At 38.1% G+C, this 18,672-nt stretch overlaps 1 protein-coding gene across 1 annotated transcript in view; it reads left to right on the forward strand.

Annotated features, from left to right (window-relative positions):
• Positions 1-10,068: 10,068 nt before the first annotated feature.
• The window catches only part of LOC122803824 (serine palmitoyltransferase 2-like), a 581,324-nt gene continuing 572,720 nt past the window's right edge, over positions 10,069-18,672 (forward strand). Inside the window, exon 1 of the mRNA XM_044073509.1 lies at positions 10,069-10,399. Within this exon, the coding sequence (XP_043929444.1) occupies positions 10,280-10,399 (120 nt within the window). The 5' untranslated portion in view covers positions 10,069-10,279. The remainder of the gene's footprint in view (positions 10,400-18,672) is intronic.

Here is an 18,672-nt window from a genome sequence, read left to right on the forward strand (position 1 = left end):
GTGGAGGTGGGATTACATCAAGGATCAGCTCTGAGCCCTTTCTTATTTGCAGTGGTGATGGACAGGTTGACAGATGAGATTAGACAGGAGGCCCCGTGGACTATGATGTTTGCAGATGACATTGTGAGAGTAGGGACCAGGTTGAGGAGACCCTGGAGAGGTGGAGATATGCTTTAGAGAGGAGAGGAATGAAAGTCAGCAGGGCTAAAACAGAATATATGTGTGTAAATGAGAGGGAGGGTAGAGGAATGGTGAGGATGCAGGGAGTAGGGTTAGTATAGGTGGATGAGTTTAAGTACTTGAGATCAACAGCTCAGAGTAATGGTGAGTGTGGAAGAGAGGTGAAGAAGAGAGTACAGGCAGGGTAGAATGGGTGGAGAAGAGTGTCAGGAGTGATTTGTGACAGACAGGTACCAATAAGAGTGAAAGGGAAGGTCTACAAGAGGGTAGTGAGACCAGCTATGTTATATGGGTTGGAGACGGTAGCATTGACGAAAAGGCAGGAGTCAGTGCTAGATGTGGCAGAGTTAAAGATGTTAAGATTTGCACTGGGTGTGACTAGGATGGACAGGATTAGGAATCAGTATATTAGAGGGTCAGCTCAGGTTGGACAGTCTGGAGACAAAGCAAGAGAGGCGAGATTGCGTTGGTTTGGACATGTGCTGAGGAGGGATGCTAGGTATATTGGGAAAAGGATGCTGGGATGGAGCTGCCAGGTAAGAGGAAAAGAGGAAGGCCTAAGATAAGGTTTATGGATGTTGTGAGAGAGGACATGCAGGCAGTTGGTGTGAAAGAGCATGATGCAGACAACAGGAAGAAATGGAAACAGATGATCCTCTGTGGCGACCCCTAACGAGAACAGCTGAAAGAAGATGATGATGATTTGTGTTACAATTTGATTTGTATTTTTGCATGTGGCCCAACTTATGATTGAAAGGGTCCTTCTGAGATTACCGCACTATCTGTTTAACAAATATTAAATAAATCAAGTAAGATGTTATTAGCAAGGTCAGAGTAATACTAATCTTAAATAAAGGCATTGTCTGAATGTGGAAAGAATACATGAAGGAACTCATTCACTCCCACTCTAATATCACCCACCCCATCCAACCACTACCTTTCTTTCCACCCCACTAACTACCTTGATTATAGCAAGCTCAGATGCTCATAAGCCTAGTACATATTATACAGCAGGAACTTCTTATTGTAACATTTGTTAATGTCTGTTATGTACTTCGCAGATAAAGATTCTAGTTGTCTACTGATGTACTATGTTCTTCATCTGTAAATATGTTTGTAATTAATTGCTATGTTAATCAAATTGTTAATCGCTATGTAATCCAATGTCTGCTTATTTTAACTGTGGAGCTTTTCTCCCCAGGCCTCCACTGAAAATGGACCTACGTCCAGTCGGACACTCCCAGTCAACAAATGTAAATAAATAAAAATAAATAAATGTGTTGGACATGCCATCTTTAAGCACACAGTGCTATATGTGGTTGATGGTATTGGATCCATTTCTGAGGATGAGATAACTGCAATTTGTAAACAGTTTTGTTGCAGCTAGACTACTGGAGTGGATGACATCCAGACAGAAATGCTAAATGTTCTGGATACTATTACTATGTCATAGTTAATGCTCCTTTACAGTGTTACATGGAAGGTATGGCAATACCTCTCAACTAGCAAACTGAGGTAGTTGTCTTCATTTTCAAAAATATATTCCCCAGCCATTATGGGAAAGACTGACAGACATTTAGAAAGGAGATTCCACATGACAGTTGAGCTCTAATTCAGGAGGACCAGTATGGATTTCATCCTGGCCACTGGATTAACTGTTTGTGCTCAGATATTAGCAAGATCATAAGAATTTGACAGCTCTGAGCTATAAGTGATTTGTACACTTGGAGAAGGTATATGACTATATACTCTGGAATGCTTTTGGGGGGTCCTGCAATAATATAGTGTCTCACGGTCCCTGATTTGTTCCATTTGGTCCCCCTACTAGTAGACTAAGAAGTATGCCTACATTGTCTGCATTAGGTTATATGCATTATGAGGAAACACACGCTTCTGCCTATTGTGTGTCATGCCTCCCTTCTTGTTTATGATTTTTCATAGGATGGGTATAAATCTGCAGCTGAGGTTTGGGAAGCATCAGGCTTGGAGATGTGAAAGTTGACTCTTTCTGGTTTTCAGAGAATGCTGTCCTCTTGGGTTCATGTGATCATAATCTGTAAAATGCAGTAGAATGGTTTGCTGTGTGATGTGGAGGGGACAAAACTGGCAAAAGTAAATCAGAGGTAATGGTTCTCTCCCAGTAAATGGTAGACTGCTCTTTGCAGGTGAGGGCAAATACCACATTAGGAGGAACTTAACTATCATCAGGCCTTGTTTATAAATGAAGATGCAGGGGATCTGGAGAATGGCCAGCAGATAGGTGCAAGAATGACAGTACTGCAGCCATTTTACAGGACTGTAAAAGTGAAGTGAGAACCTAGTTATAGACTTTGGATAGTGACTGAAAGGATGAGACTACATTATCAAGCAGCAGATTGAGGTTCCTTTACAGGGTTTCTGAGCTCACTCAGAGCTTGGCAGTCTTGGAGAATCTTAGAATACAGCTGCTGTTACTTCAGGTCGAGAGGAGCTTGGTGAGATTGTTGTCACATGCTGATTACACCTGCTAAATGCTTCCTGTCTGGGATATTTCAAGCATAGTTCATTGGAATGAAGCTCAAGGCCAGGTCTTCAAGAAGATGGAGAGATTATGTCTCACAGCTTGGCTGGGGACATTTCAGAATCCTGATTGGAGGCTACTTTTAAGTTTGAAATAACCAAATAAATATGGAGACCACAGAATTAAAATGTTTAACACTTTTGTCTTTAATAAAACTTTTCTCTGAACTTAACATGCATACATTTAAAACATTTTCATATCTAATGGCATCATGTTTCATATAGCACACGCTAACCACTTAAACTCACTCAGTGTGACAAAGCACTATTTAAAATACCTAATACAAAAAAACTTTGAAGTTAAGCTCCTTTTGACATTTTAATTTTAAGAAACTCTTTGATGTGTCTCATATACACCATGATTAACTGTGGTATTTGAGTCGCCATCCCATTTCTCTTTTTCTAATAAAGTACAAAAATGTCATTCGCTCGCATCTACCTCAAAACTGTCTTGTACAAAAAAAAAATTAAATTTTATAAAGTTTGAACATACCAAACTATGCCTGTACAAGGCATTATCTGTCTGCTTTTTTTCAAGGACATAACAATGCTCATAAATTCTTTGAATTAACCCATGAACAGTTTTGCCGACATAAAATGCCACATAATTATCACATCTGGCAAAATATACTACTACAGCAGACATGCAGTTTAAATGTTCGGTACTACTACATATAGGTGAGGGATGAGTACAGGAAAAAGATTACCACTTTTCAGCAAGAGGAATGCTCTTAGTAATCATTCTAACAACCTAGGAGGCTTTCCTAATGACAATGTGTACATTGTGATCAAAGGAGAGTTTGTTATTCACAAAGGTACCTAGGTCTCTAAATATCATGTCTATTTTAAGGGGAGATGTCACTTAAGTAAGAGATGTGTGGGAGTTTGTCTCCCAAACTGTACTATACTACATTTCTTGGCATTCAGCTTTCATGTATAATACTAACACCATATGTTCATCCAAGTTAGGCTATCTTGGAGGATATGAGTATCTTCAGAGGAGGTGATAATCACTCTAAACTTGCAAAGGTCTGCAGACTTGGTAAGGCAAATGCCTCTAATGTCTAAACTGTTTCACACAAAAAAATTAAACTTTATAAAGTTTGAACATAACAAACTATGACTGTACAAGGTGTGATGCCCAACACTGCTACTAATATGTGATAGCCACCAATATGTGTAATATCCATGCTGAGTCAGTAATCAAGGAGCCTGAATCCTCACCACTGACACTGGAGAGGGACATGCACTTGGAATAGAAATGGACACATTCAGTATTTCCAGATGCAGACCTCTCTGCTTCAAGTACAATTTCCCTTAAGAGCACACAGGGAACACACTCAGCCAAGGTCTGGATGTCTCTATATCTGTCTCCCTCCAGGTCCCCAAACAGAATCCTCAGTGGTACAGCTGTAGGTTAGGTCCTCAGCCGAGAATCCAAGCCAAGTCCTCCAGCACCATCTCTATAAACCCATTGCTTCATGTCCTTGCCCCAAGTAGCTGACACACACACACACACACACACACACACACACACACACACACACACACACACACACACACACACACACACACACACACACACACACACACACTCTGAGAGATTTGATTTACACACACACACACACACACACACACACACACACACACACCTGAGAAAAGCTGGCACAGATTTACTAGCTATGCCCCTTTCTGCGCACACTATAAGGTAGTTATCACCACCACCAGATACTCTGCAGTCAACTACTCTAAGGCCCTTAACAAATGGTGTCCAATTATACTGTGTAATATTAACACTGATACAAATGGAAGTGGTTCATCAAACTGGCTAGGCCTTCTGCAGTGACCCACACAGTGTCACCAAATAAATATAAGTACTCTAAAAGGTTAAATACTTTCTATAAGGGCCAGCCACAATAAAAGTTTTAAATATATTTAATAATAAATAATAAAAGAGCATGAAAATATTGAATATGTATTTACAGTAAACCACAGAGTTCTGTTACAGGAAATATTGAAAAGAACATTGATGGACAGACTCGGACAAATAAAGAAAAACAATATCTAAACTAAGCTTCACTATATTCCTGACTGAATCTAAGAGAATTTTACTGTTCCCAATTAAGTTACTTGCTACAGCAAGGCAAGATGCTGTGAGTGAAGGTCTTCTCAGTCAGGCTTCCCAAACAGAATACTCTATGCACTGAGAGTTCTCTTTTTAATATCTAAAATATAATTTCCAAGAGGGCTGGCAGAATTACCTCATCTGGTCACCTGACTTTAGGTGCTCACAGTATTCCCCTTTGAAGCTGAGACAGGAATTTAGCACAGACAGCCACAATACACATCCAAATGTTTATGGCAGTGCCTGGGGGCTCCCCTCTTTTCACTGAGGTAATGAACGGCTCTTTGCCAGACCCAGCATCTCCAGTCTTATTTAGCATTAGGGGGTGCTGTTTTAATGGTTTAATTGCGTATTTACATTTCCCTTATTTTTCATTAAATTTAACCTTTGCTGTCTCAGTGTCTTCTATTAAAACATATACATTTAATTCAGTTGCAATAATACATGTACGTTTCTTTTCATTTCAGTAGTGTGCTCTGTTGATACATTTTAACACAAGCAAACCAAAAAATACATTTTTAGCACAAGCATCTGTACAAATCAGTTTGATATACAAATGGCATATAGTTCTAATACATTTGTAACACAAGCATCTTGTATATTCAAATGACATATCATTGTTTACAAAACTCCAGCTGGCTGTGCTGGCACTTGCCCATACCATCACACAAGGCATTATCTGTCTGCTTTTTTTTCCAGGACATAATAATGTTCATACATTCTTTGAATTAAACCATGAGTAGTGTTGCCCACATAAAATGCCACATAATTATCACATCTGGCAAAATATACTACTACAGTAGACACACAGTTTAATTGTTCGGTACTACTACATATAGAAGAGGGATGACTACAGAAAAAGATAACCACTTTTCAGCAACAGAAGTGCCCTTAGTAATCATTTGAATAACATAGGAGACTTTTCTAATGAGAATGCAAATACGTTGATCAAAGAAGAGTTTATCCATAAAGGTACCTAGGTTTCTAAATATGGTGTCTATTTTAAGGAGAGATGTCACTTAAGTAGGAGATGTGTCGGAATTCTTGTCTCCCAAACTGTACTATACTACATTTCTTGGCATTCAGCTTTCGAGCATAATACTAACACCATATGTTTGTCCAAGTTAGGCCATCTTGGAGGATATGAGTATCTTCAGGAGAGGTGATACTCATTCTAAACTTGCAAAATCTGCAGACTTAGTAAGGCAAATGCCTCTAATGACAGAGTCCATACCAGAGATGTATATGCAAAACAGAAGTGGTCCCAAAACAGAGCTCTAGTGTACACCACCGGTGACAAGTGTCTTGAAGAATAGTGATTCATTAACTCTAACAGAAAGGTGTCTATCACGTGGACAGTTTGCAATCCAATTGGTTATATAGGGATTTATAGAGTTTGACCAGTTTTTCATTGATACCAGAATGGGGTATTAGCTAAATTTGAGGTAAGCTGTATGCATGGATTTGCTCTCATCTAGTGCTTCTGTGGATTTTTCAGAGAAGATACTACGTTTAATATGCATGCTCTACCTTTTATAAAAAAAAATGTTAATTAGAGTATATGGACTGTATGCCCCCATTTATGAAATCCATAATGACACATTCCAGTACCACAAAAATGATGCTAGGAATGCTATTAGGTCTATATTTGACAGGGACCATGGTGGGGCCTCTCTCGCAGAGTGCTGCCTTATAGAACTGTTCTCCATGTTTCTGGTATGTATCCAATATCCAGTAGAGAGGCTGTGGAAGTCTGACAGAAGGTGTTCTTTATGACCAATAAACAGTTCAGCATTTTTCTGAACTCACAGATCCTTTGTTTGTGGTCCTGGAGGGCATTTTTAGTATCTGTTCATAGCTGATACTTGGTAGGGTATGGACTGGATACTTTTAGATGAATCAGAGGAAAGTAATATTAGCTGATTTTATTGATATGTTAGCTATATCCTTTGAGGTCTGAGTGAGTGATGTCATTAGAGATAAGCCTGGTGCAATGCTGGGTATTATTTTTGAAGTTCTTTATATAATTAAAGAATGTCTTGAGGTTATCCTTTGCTGGAATAGCATTTTTAGTCAGTAATTGACACTATAGGATTTTATCTTGCTTCGGCATTCTTTGCCAATACTTTTGAGGTTGATTATAACTTACTGAGTATTTTGTTCATTTTTAGGACTATAAGCTGTTTCCATTTTTTTTAGATTTTGTTTACAGTTGAGTTCAAACTGGGTGTTCTATTTGTGCAGATAGGAACATGAGCCTCCATGCAAAAGTTGAGAGGGAAATATAAACTTTGGATATATGTGGTATTATTTTCTATAGGATCCTCAAGGGTTGGGGGACTGTTGAACCATCTCAAGTCATCATCAAGGAAATTAGCCTTGCAGAAGTCTGTAATGGTGGCTGGGTTTGTTGTTGACCTGCACCGGGATTGTATGGTGAATAAAACACAGTAACCTGATCTGATCAATGAGTGCATGGCAAAGGATGAGGAGCAGACAGGGTTGGTGTTGTTGAGGACAAGACTGTATATGTGCCTCTAGCAGGGAGGGTACTATGTCATCACTGGAGTTTGCATCCTTAACGTCAAGGGATCATGGAGTGTATGCATTTGCAGAGGTGTAGCTGACAAGTTTACATAGGGCTAGTTAAAAGTCCTCTGGAATGATGGTGTTGGGATTAATAGAGAAGAACTCTTGTTTATTATTTATTTATTTTACATTTGTTGACCGGGAGAGTCCAACTGAATTTCTTCTTCTTCTTTCGGCTGCAGTCCAACTGAATTACAAGTCCATTTTCAGTGGAGGCCTGGGGAGAAAAGCTCCAAGAGAACAATTTTTTACAAAGCATAGTTTCAAGGACAGACTTTTGACATACAATTTCCATAAAAGAGACTTTGACATACATATTAATTAACAGATAGGATACATTCGTTCTCTACAATATAATATTACATTTTACAAGACATTCCTAAGTTTAGGATTCCTGTGATAGATTTACTATCAGAGTAAAAGCAGAGAGATGTAGACTAAGGCTCCGAGAGAGCAGATGATGCTCGCTATAGTTGAGAAAGATAACAAATTGATTCACTATATGTCTTTGCCTGGTTTTATTTGAAGTTGTAGTTAAGTGATTAGCATATTTCTTGATTTATAAATATCATGGATGGGGTTCTGTAGATATATTAAGAGGTCTTGTTTACTGTTAATAGGACATGAAGGAGTCCGAGATTTTTGTCCTGGTCGATAAGTCTAGAGGAGTTGGTGCTTCACATAAATAGAGACATGCAATCACCAACTTTATTGCTGTCTATACTTGTGGGCCTAAGTGAGTGATAGGTCGAAAAGCTAGGTAAGGAGGGAGTGCTGTCACTGCTCTAAAACAAGATTTCAGTGACAGTACAAATATCTACATTTACCATGCAGGAAGAGCTTGAAGGAAGGCTTTTCTTATTTAAATTCTTAGCATTCTGCAGAGCTACATGAATTTTTGCCAGATTCAAATTTGTATTTATTAGGTTGGCACTGTACTTCTCAACAGCTGAGATTTAGGATTGGCGCTATGATTTTAGTTGTCAGATTTGACCTTGCTCCTCCTAGATATATTGATATTTCTTATGAAGTCAGCCCTATTTATGAGTGCATATCTTATTTAATTAATAAACCAGCCATATGCAATCATTCCCTAACTATGTAGTCTACTGAATGGAGGCCTTCTATTGTGAAAAAAATTACTCTCTTTTCTGACCCTCAGCTAAAATTTATGAAGGCCACTGGTATGATTTTCAGTGTGTGGAGGTTAGAGGTAGAGTTGGTAGCCTAAACAGACTGACATTACAAAAAAAAAAGCACTGTGGAGGTAGAGAACTCATTAGTTAGTATGCAAAAATGAAGGGGACATAGCTGCAAGCCCAACCCTTGTGGAACAAGTGGCAGGTAAAACTGTATTATCTCTCCCTCCTGGCTGACGCACATCGAGCTCTATCAGAATGAGCCAAGTAAGACAATTATTAAGGTCGTATTTGCTTACAGTAAGATATGCGGAGCAGGATCACAAACTTCAAAACCTGTCTACTATACAAGTAACCAGAAATCACACAGTGATTACCTAATAAAAAAAGTACATAAATCAACTATTTCAAGAACCACTAATAAAAGTCTGGGTTAAGGAAAAAGCATTTACAAGTTAGTAGTAATTAAAGGAGTCACATAAAGAGCAGAGCACATTCACCATCACAGTATTAGGCAGAGCATACTTCTCAACCTCTTTGAGCAAGAAATCTGGGGAAAGCCATCAATGGTGGGACAAATGCACAGAAATAGTGACAGTTTTTAAAGATTACTCTTACAAACTTTGAAAAGTGATAGAATAGCGGGTTTTGTGTTAACATGAATTGTCTGAATGGTATGAAGTCTGAAACTCAAAAGTCCGTCATTTTCTGACTTCAGTCTTTAATGACTTGCAGATAATTTGCTAGAAAACCACAATTTTTTGAAGAATGAACGACAAATATGCAGCACAAATCTGTCCAGCTGAGAAACAACATTTCTTAAAATATCTGCATTTTCGGGTAGAAGCGATACAAAATAATGCAGCTTATTGGCACGATGCAATTCGCACTTCCAAAATAAGGCAGAATCGATAACTTTTCAAGTTTCTGCCAAGAACCACCCTTTCATTTAATGTACGTAGTCGTACATGTATACGCATAATTATGCATTTTTCAGACACTATCAAGTTTCACCCTAAGAACCCTGCAGTCTTCCGGGAAGGTTACTCGCGTTCATACTCAGTAACGTAAGAAATTCCGCTGTTGGTTTACTTACTCTAAAATGTTAATGACGCAATAAGCCGGAAGTTAAAAGAAAGGTTTGAGCGAAAGAAGCCCTATGCGCATGTATAACATTCATAGCACACTGCCATTTTATGGATGGCAAATTATAGGCTGTCACACTTCAAAGTAAACATTGGGTATGTTTGATCTGTGACCATTCCTGTATACAGCCAAGCAAGGGACGGGACAGCACATGGCAGAACGCCCTGAAATACTTTTGTTGGTTAAGAACGGACTGAAAATAAGGCGGCATCACAAATTAAAAGAGATTAAGAGGCCCATAACAAGCAGCAAACTTATAGGCGTCCCTCACCCCACCTTTTAAGTTAGTCCCACCTCTAGCTCGCGCTTCTGTTTATGATTGGAGCGGATAGGGGTTGCTAAGGGTGGAGAGAGTCTGATACGGGGGCCGGGTTGCAGGCTAAGCCAGGGTTCCGGTTTTTTGCTGGTCCCTTTACTGGGGAAGGGATTATTACAGTTGTAGACGTTTAGAATTTTAGAAAAAATATATTATTTTGTTCGTTAATGTCATATAGTCGTTTTCAAGTATCAGTAGTTATAGCTGCTTAGAAACTTGTGAAGAATGAAGCAGAACGGTAACTTATGCCAAATGGCTAATGGGCACACAACTTCAGTGGCCAATGGACCATTAAAAATGAATCCAAAGAATGGCTTCTTGAAGACCTCCCGTCGGCAAGAGAAGGTGAGGTTATAATCACTATCAGATTCCTAAGAGCTTTTGGAGAGGGAGTCTCTGCGTGCGAATAGACCATCGCGGACAGTTTGGTCTTGCAGTCCCACCCTGCGGCAGCGACCCACCCACTTAACCCACCCGAGTGCCCCCGGTCTGATACATATTTTAGTTTTGGGACAGTTGTGTGGATTTGTATGGGAGGGTGACGGTTAGACTGAATTCTGTACTCTTTGCAGGTGGCTCATGTAGATGACTGGAATGCAGTTGTTGACGTCCGTCTTTAAATGTGCTATGGTATTTGGTAAGGAACGTTCACCTGTCACTCGGTTATTGCAGTCTCAGATTTGCTCTGGGCGAATATCTTGATGTTTGTTTATGTTGGTAGAAGGAACATATGAGACTTGCCTTTATTGCTTTGTTTTTGGACTGATTCTGGTAGGGAGCCCTTTGGTGAAATTGAGAGGAGGCATCCACAGGATATGCTGCGCGAAGACTGGAACAGCAGCGCGAGCTATGTATAGATTAATGGTGTTGCAGGCTCATTGTAATGTTCGCACTTATAAGACTCGTCAACGTTTGATTAGACATTTAATGTGGTTGTTTTCTTTTTTATGTAAGGAGAGTGGCAGGTTTGGTATTGGCCACATTTCTGATAAGTTTCCAATTGTTTGCTTGTTTTCATTCAGTTTCGAGATGGCATGGATGGCTACATTGCAGGAATATTATGATCTCAGGATCCTTTTATTTGTTTGAGGCTATTTCTTTACACCTGTATTTGCTGTTTTTATTGCTGTTGTCGACGGGGAGTTCTTAATCTCGCTTATTGTGAGCAGAGTGGGTATAACATGGATGCATATCTCTCAACCTCTTAGCATAAGAAATCTGGACAGATCCCAAAATAATGGCAGGGAGGACGGAGGCTCAAAAATAGGGATAGTTTTTAACTATTGCCCTTACAAACTTAGAAGTTGCTAAAATAGCAGGATTTATGTTAGTATGCCTTTCCTGAAGGTTATGAAGCATGAAACTCAAATATATGTCATTATTTAGTGACTTCAGTCTTCACCGATTTGCCAGAAAACTACACATTTTCAGAGGAACAGGCCAAAAATATGAGACAAAAATCTGGACATTCTGCGAAAATCTGGATGGTTGAGAGTTATGCATGGATGTTTTGTGAAGCTATATTATGGTGTTTATAATAGTTTAAAAGCAGAAACTCTATTACATCTGCCAGATTGAACCACAGTGAACTTGCCTACATAGCGGAAATGGCATGTTCCAAAATTATTACTCAGCATACACTTTTCATTGGATAACATATTTGGTGTTTCACTCTTATTTGTGTTGATACAAGAGGTATTTGGTGTTTCACTCTTATTTGTGTTGATACAAGAGGTATAGCCTTTATTTTTTGTTTCATTTCGGAGCCTACATTGTTGTCCCGCAAGCAATAAAAGTATACATACTTCCAGAAACTTCCCCTGTACACGGTAACTCTGTTTTTATTTTAGTCCCTTAACACACAGACCATTTAACTTCATGCAACTATAAAGTATTGTTTACACTGTTTTGCAGAGTATTGCTTTCTGTAATAATGTTGTATGTAAATGTTTGTTGCAGGTAGTTGTTTAAACAAGTGTAGATGTTTTTGACTGCAGGCCATAATGTTTCTGAGAGATGCCCAGAAAAAAAATGTGCACTGGGATGTACACACAACATGCCAGGTTACATCCTTGTTTGACATATACTTTAATGGGTCTATATTATATCCTCGAACGCTTAAAAAAGTGAACACTGATTGATCGAACTTATTTTCACGAAACTGCAAATATCGAAGCAGCAGAAACTCATTTTTTCCTAGGGAAAGAATTTGGTTGTCCGTTTCTGTTGCTTCGGTATTTCCAGTGTTATGGTGGAAAGTTACCGGTCGGATTCAGGTAAGTGTGCGATTGTGTGGATGTGAGTGTTAGGGTCATTTAGGTGAGTTAGGGTTATTGCTCGGGTTAGGTGTGTGTGCGATTGAGTGGACATGAGGGTTAGGGCGGATTTATGTGAGTTAGGGTTAGGGAGCGGGTGAGGTGAGTGTGCAGTAGTGACGGACCTTAGGGTTAGGGTTTGGGTTAAGGTAAGTGGGTAGTTAGTGGTGTGTGCATAGTTTAGTGTAGGGTTAGGTATCAGATTTTAGGTGTATGTGTGTAGATTTCTGTTTGTTTGGTGTGCTTGTGTTGTGTGTATGTGTTTTGGATCAGCGACCCCCCCCCCGGGAAAAAAATCGCTGATCTGACAGTTCGAGATTGTAAGCTTTCGCTTAAATTAGGTCGATCAATCAGCATTTGCTTTTTTAAGCGTTCAATGATATAATATAGACCCACTTTAACTTACTTGCTTCTCGAAATTCTTCCCTGTTCCTTGTACACCTCTTAAATTATTTCTTATGTCCATCCATCCATCCTCACCCCCTTTTTCCCCATTTTGTACATGGGGTAGGAGTGTCACTTCAGCAGTGACAATTGTCTTGAGCCAAGGTTTACACCAGACGGCCAGCCTTGCCACAGTAGCTCATCCATACCACTCACTTGCACACGCACTCATCCTTAAAAACCTCCTCCTCTTCACACCTAATTTTATTTCATCAGTGCATTTTTACTTACTGATTGGTCTCGTATGCCACAGATGGAATAGTTTTAATGAATTATAAGCAATGTTTGTAGCTGTTTTATAGTAATGTTACTTTTATAGCAATCTTATTACTGGGTATATTCTTGTATTCTCTAATTTCTAAAGTGGTTTGTGTTATAGTTATCTTAGTTTGATAGACCTGTCAACAGAGAAATAAATAAGAAAATAAATTAGAAGCTAGCATATCTTTGAGACTAAGATCATAGTGTCATAGGTAAGTGCTAGGCTAGCTGCCCTTGCAGACCATTTTAAGCCCAGTCATTTTCCTTCAAGGATGGTAGTCCGACCTTGTATCCTGTCTCTGTGAGGTAAACAACTTGACCATTATTCCAACCCCCCTTTATTTATTTATTTATTTATTTATTTTGTTAATAATATTAGTTCCAATTATTGGTAGAGTCATGGGAGAAAAGCCCCAGAAATATTGAAGTACAACGTTGATACCAAGGGTGTAGCCAGACATACTCATTGTACTGTAAAGAATACATTTTTTTCTGAACCTGTTCAAAACATTGGGATTTATCAAGCCATATGATGTCTATAACCACCTGGATTTAATGCATCTAATATATATATAGCTTGCTTACAGAGCAGATTGTAAATCTAAAAAAAAAATACCTCTAGTATTTTTGCCTGAGCAGCTGAAAATGTTACACACATTAAGTTTGGGGTGGGGCAGCAGCTCAAGTGATATGACCTCTTTGTAAATGCCAGGTAGATTGGGGGGAGGGGGTGGGGCAGCAGCTCAAGTGATATGACCTCTTTGTAAATGCCAGGTAGATTGGGGGGGGGGGGGCTATCAATGAACATCTATGAGTACGAAATGGAATTCACTGGCTACATCCCTGGTTGATGCAGGATATCTTTGAGACTTCATGGTACAGCGCACTTTAACCTGATACACTTTGTATTTACACGGTAAATTATTAATTTGATGTGTATTTGTTGTAAAGATTGTTTATGGACATAACAGATGAGATCTGTGCATGGGTATCAGATATTTTAGTGACCAAAGAAAGTGCCTTACCACATAATTAGTCATTAGAGTAACATATTCCTTGTTTTTTGAGAGTTAATGACTGCACGTATGGTATGTGTAGTACGTATGTAACACACTAGTCTGTCATTTTCCACAGTGTGCAAAGGCTTAGCAAATATTGGCACAAAGTATCAGAATTAAATTTGTATCATTAAAAGGGTAAGGTATTGCAATTTAATTTATAAGTTTGGTATGTGAAAAAAGGTGCTCAGAGTTTTTCACTGACAAGGTATTAAATCATAACGCATTTTATTTATTTTTTTTTTTAGAATTCTTAAGTATTGGACAGATTGTTTTGTTGTTTGCCAATATGATCAAGAACCTTTTTTTTTTTTTTTTGAGGGGGGGGGTGTACAATTTGTCCTGCAGAAGTTCTAAATACTTTGTATTATGTCGTCCTAAAATTTTACTCAGCAAGACACTTGGATGCATATAGGAGTTTGTCAAATGAATTAGGGACAGTTGCTAGTTAATTTTCAGTCATTTGAGGTTGCCAAGGGGCTAAGCAGTGGTGAATCCTCCATTGATATCTTGCAGAAGATCTGGATACCATATTGTACAAGTAAGCTGGAATAATGAAAATTTTAGGTAGTTTACAAAATTCACAGAATAGGGAAATTAATGGAGTAATTTCTTTCCCAGCAAATAATAATCGAAAACCGTGGGAAAATAAATTGCTTTTCTGTTTAACTTCACATTAACTGTCATCAAAGCATTAGCAAGGCATGTATGAAGTAGTTTGTAAAGTTGGAAGACTGTATAAATATGAGAACTATGAAACTTTGAGGTGAGTACTACAAATGAGTTGTCAAAACTGGTGCCATAAAAAATTAACTTGTGCATAAGTTAAATATGGTTGCTTATGTTCGTTGTAGAAAACTAAAATTGCATTTTGGAGGAAAGAGTAAATGTTGCAGTATTTTTATTTTTGCTAGCTGTGTGAATTCATACTAACTTCAAGTTCATCTTTGTGCAGCAGTATGACTGGGAGGGTGTGTTTGACTAGGCTGGGTCACACCTGCTGTTTTGTTAATCATGTGTAATGCAGTTGCGTCTTAGCTTGGAAGCATTTGGAACTTGATGCAGCAGATACTATGAAAGATTACATGTTGTTAAATTCCATAAGACTTTAAATACCATTATAATTTTGTAACACTTTAAATTAGAATCCCAAGGTAGAAATAGGCCACGTAGGTGACTCCTTTTAGTGTGTTGTAGCAAGTTGCACTACACATGCACACGCCCACATGTGTATGTATGCATATGCCAAGTTGAGGTGTTGCTCTGTTTACCTTGGTGGGAGATCGGTCCTTGGTATGGAGAAATCATTTATCACTTTGACCTTACTCAGTCAATATTTACGGAATAAGACATGACAGTTGTGCATAGTACACACATTACCGTATACTGAGAGGTGGTGTGGGAGTGAGATACCGCTCTAAACGGTGAGTGCCCTATGGTTGCTGGGTATGCTGTAATATATGTACCATGCACATCCACAATTGTTTTACTGCATTTGGGATTGCATGTATTATGTATTGTTTCAATTTTGGTTTTAATAGTTTGTTTATGATTATGTTTTGCACTGTATTTTAGTGTGAAATAGTTTCTATGCCTCTTTTAACTAATTATTGTGCAGGGAATTTCAACTGTGTGTAATTTTCAGGGTAGTCATTCAAGGAATCCTTCTGTCAACTGATTGTGTGGTATTGTGAAATTCTGGTTGTAAACAGGTGCCAATATCGCAAAATATTTCAGCTGCCTTTACAAACTTGCTTACACACTTAGTCCCACACATGTATGCACATATTAAGTTGAGATTCTGTTTTCTTTATGTTGGTGAAGGACTTGCTCATAGTATGCAGGGATTTTAAGCCATTGCTTTAGGCTTAGTCAGATAATGTGATACTTTATTTTGATGTGTCCATTCATTTTTCTACCAGAGGGTATTTTTACATTCATGCTGTTCTCTAGATCATATTGTGAATTTTTTTTCCAGAATTACTATGGTGGAAAAACAGTACTGAGTGTGTTACTCTGCTGCTCACTGCTGCTTTTCAGAGTAAATTTTATTTATTTATTTTATTTGACATTTGTTGACCGGGAAAGTCCGACTAGGTTCCACAGAGCCTGTTTTCAGCGGAGGCCTGGGGAGAAATGCTCCAGTTGCTAAAATGCTAAACTAACGGAATTGTGCTTATTACATTTTGGAGTGAAACTGCTTTTGGTGATAACTATCATTTTATCTGTGTAGCTTTATTTTTGTTTATTTTATTTAACGTGGTTGCCAGGACAGCAAAGTTTTAGTTAATGCACGTTCATTTACATTAAGCGCATTACCTTGTTGTTAGTTCACAGCCAGTCACTATGTGATCAGCCTTGTAATTTTATAGTATACCTTAAACGATTGTATTTATGTTTATGTTTTATTAATTAGGTTAGCTTTTTTGGACAGTGTCCATTTTTAGAGGAGACCAGGAGAGAACAGATTCCAAAGGTTACCAGGTAATCAGTCAGTCTGTAAACCATTACAAATGTATCCAGTAATACATATTTAGAAGTTTCCTCCATGCTGAAGTAGGGCAACTCAAGATAAACTGGTGAGACTTTGCAGCTGCCCATCCACTTAACATAGATTTACTTTGAAGGTGCCAAGGATGGTGTCTGCTTGGCATGTAACTGAAGTTTGTTTCAGAGGTGGGGAATATGTTGGAATATGAATTTATCATGCCACCATGTCCTGTTTTGTCTTCTGATGAAGGTTTAGTTGTTTTGTGTGGTTATTTTGAGGAACTAGTTATTCTGCATATTAATGGTTTGATTGTTCACGGCTTAAATGTCTAGACACAGATCACTGTGGAGGAGTCTGTAAAAAGACTTTAGTATAGGGAGAGATTTGCCAGTCTGTCTCGTTAAATTAGATATTTGAGGCCACCTATCTTACTAATTGTGAATCTCTTGAGGTCTGTCTGGTTGAGTGATACGTTTAGATAAATACATAAATTTCAGAAATTTGCATTATATTAAATAATTAGTCTGCTGACATACAGATAAAGAGTAACAATGCCTTCTTTGGATCTAGAGAAGATGCATTTGGAAAGTAGATGAGCCAAGTAGAAGGTTTTTCTGAACTACCGCAGAGACGTGATGGTCAAAGTATAAAGAATTATTAACAGAAGTATCAGTTGTATAGTATATAAACATGTTTTGTATACTATATGTGCCATGAAATTGCTTGGCTGTTAATGAAATAACTAAAAGTAAAATAGTAATCAAAATAGTTATTCAAATACCAACAAATCCAAAGTTATTGCACATTAGTCTCCTTTTGTGGTTCATGACTTACTAGTGACTTGTGGAAATGAAGTGGTATCTTCATGTTTACTGGATAGGAATTTGCCCTATTGCTTTTATTCATAGCATACATTTTTAAATGTCTCTTTAGTAATGCAAACAAATGGTAAAAATGAATATACAGTATTGTATACAAAGAGGGCAAGGGGTAATTTTATTGTACAATTGTACGGCTTGCAAAAGACAGGAAAATGCAGAGCAATGTCAAGCTATGAATGTTTGATTTATTAAACTGTTTCTTAAAATGTTTTTAAGCTCACTTAGTTCAAGATCTTTTAACAGCATTTTTAGTAGTTAATTAAAATACATGTCATCAATGTTCACATATTGGCACATTTGCAAAGAAATTATTCATGATAGAATAAGGGCCTTTGGTGTGGCAGCTGCAGTAATATATTGTAAATTATGTTAAAGTTGTGAAAAGGGAATTGTTTGAGAAAACGTTCTTCACAGAATCTCCTATTCGGGATGCAAGATTCAGTGTCAAATGAAATTGGCTTGATTACAAAACATGCTTAAATGGCACAAACACACCAGAACAGTGAAGTGTTGGACATTTTATAAAAGTTGGAACATTGTATCGACTGAAGATCTGCCTAAGGTGGAATGACACAGCAGCACATGGTGTGCTGACAGGGAGAAGGAACACCTTCAGATCTGTATTTCCTAGTTTACGGTTCTGTATTAAAATCATTTTACAGTAAGTGAAATCAGTTTATTGTTCTCATTTTGTGCTTTGTAGTGCAAATTGTGCAGTTTTCTCCTTGATTACCCTGTTGTATCTCTTTTTTATATTGTTGAGATGCGTTTTCTGTGTAGCATTCATTTTTTTGTTCTTTTCACTAATTGCAGGTGAGCAAACATGAGTAAAGAAAATGCTCATCTTAAAAGTTCCATTTCAGTCCTGCAGTGAAACACCTGTAAAAATCTTTAAGGGAATATCCTACATCACCCCCCCAAAAAAAAAATTTGTTTGTGGCATCTTTGGCTACATAGGAGTTAGGGGAATACATCACTGGCAAAAGATTTCTAAATTCTAATCTCCAGACAGTTTTAAAATATTTAGCTTCTTGTTCGGAGACTTTTATATTGGTTTGTTTCAGCTGCAGGACTTGAAAATGATCTGCTTGGGGAAAATGCAGATATCTCTCATTAGTCTTTACCTATTCCAAAGCTCTTTCTCTTTTATTGCTGAAACCAGCGCTAT

The sequence above is a fragment of the Protopterus annectens genome, chromosome 6.part0 (genome assembly GCF_019279795.1).
Source record: "Protopterus annectens isolate FY-2018-M chromosome 6.part0, PAN1.0, whole genome shotgun sequence".
Classification (NCBI taxonomy): Eukaryota; Metazoa; Chordata; order Ceratodontiformes; family Protopteridae; genus Protopterus; species Protopterus annectens.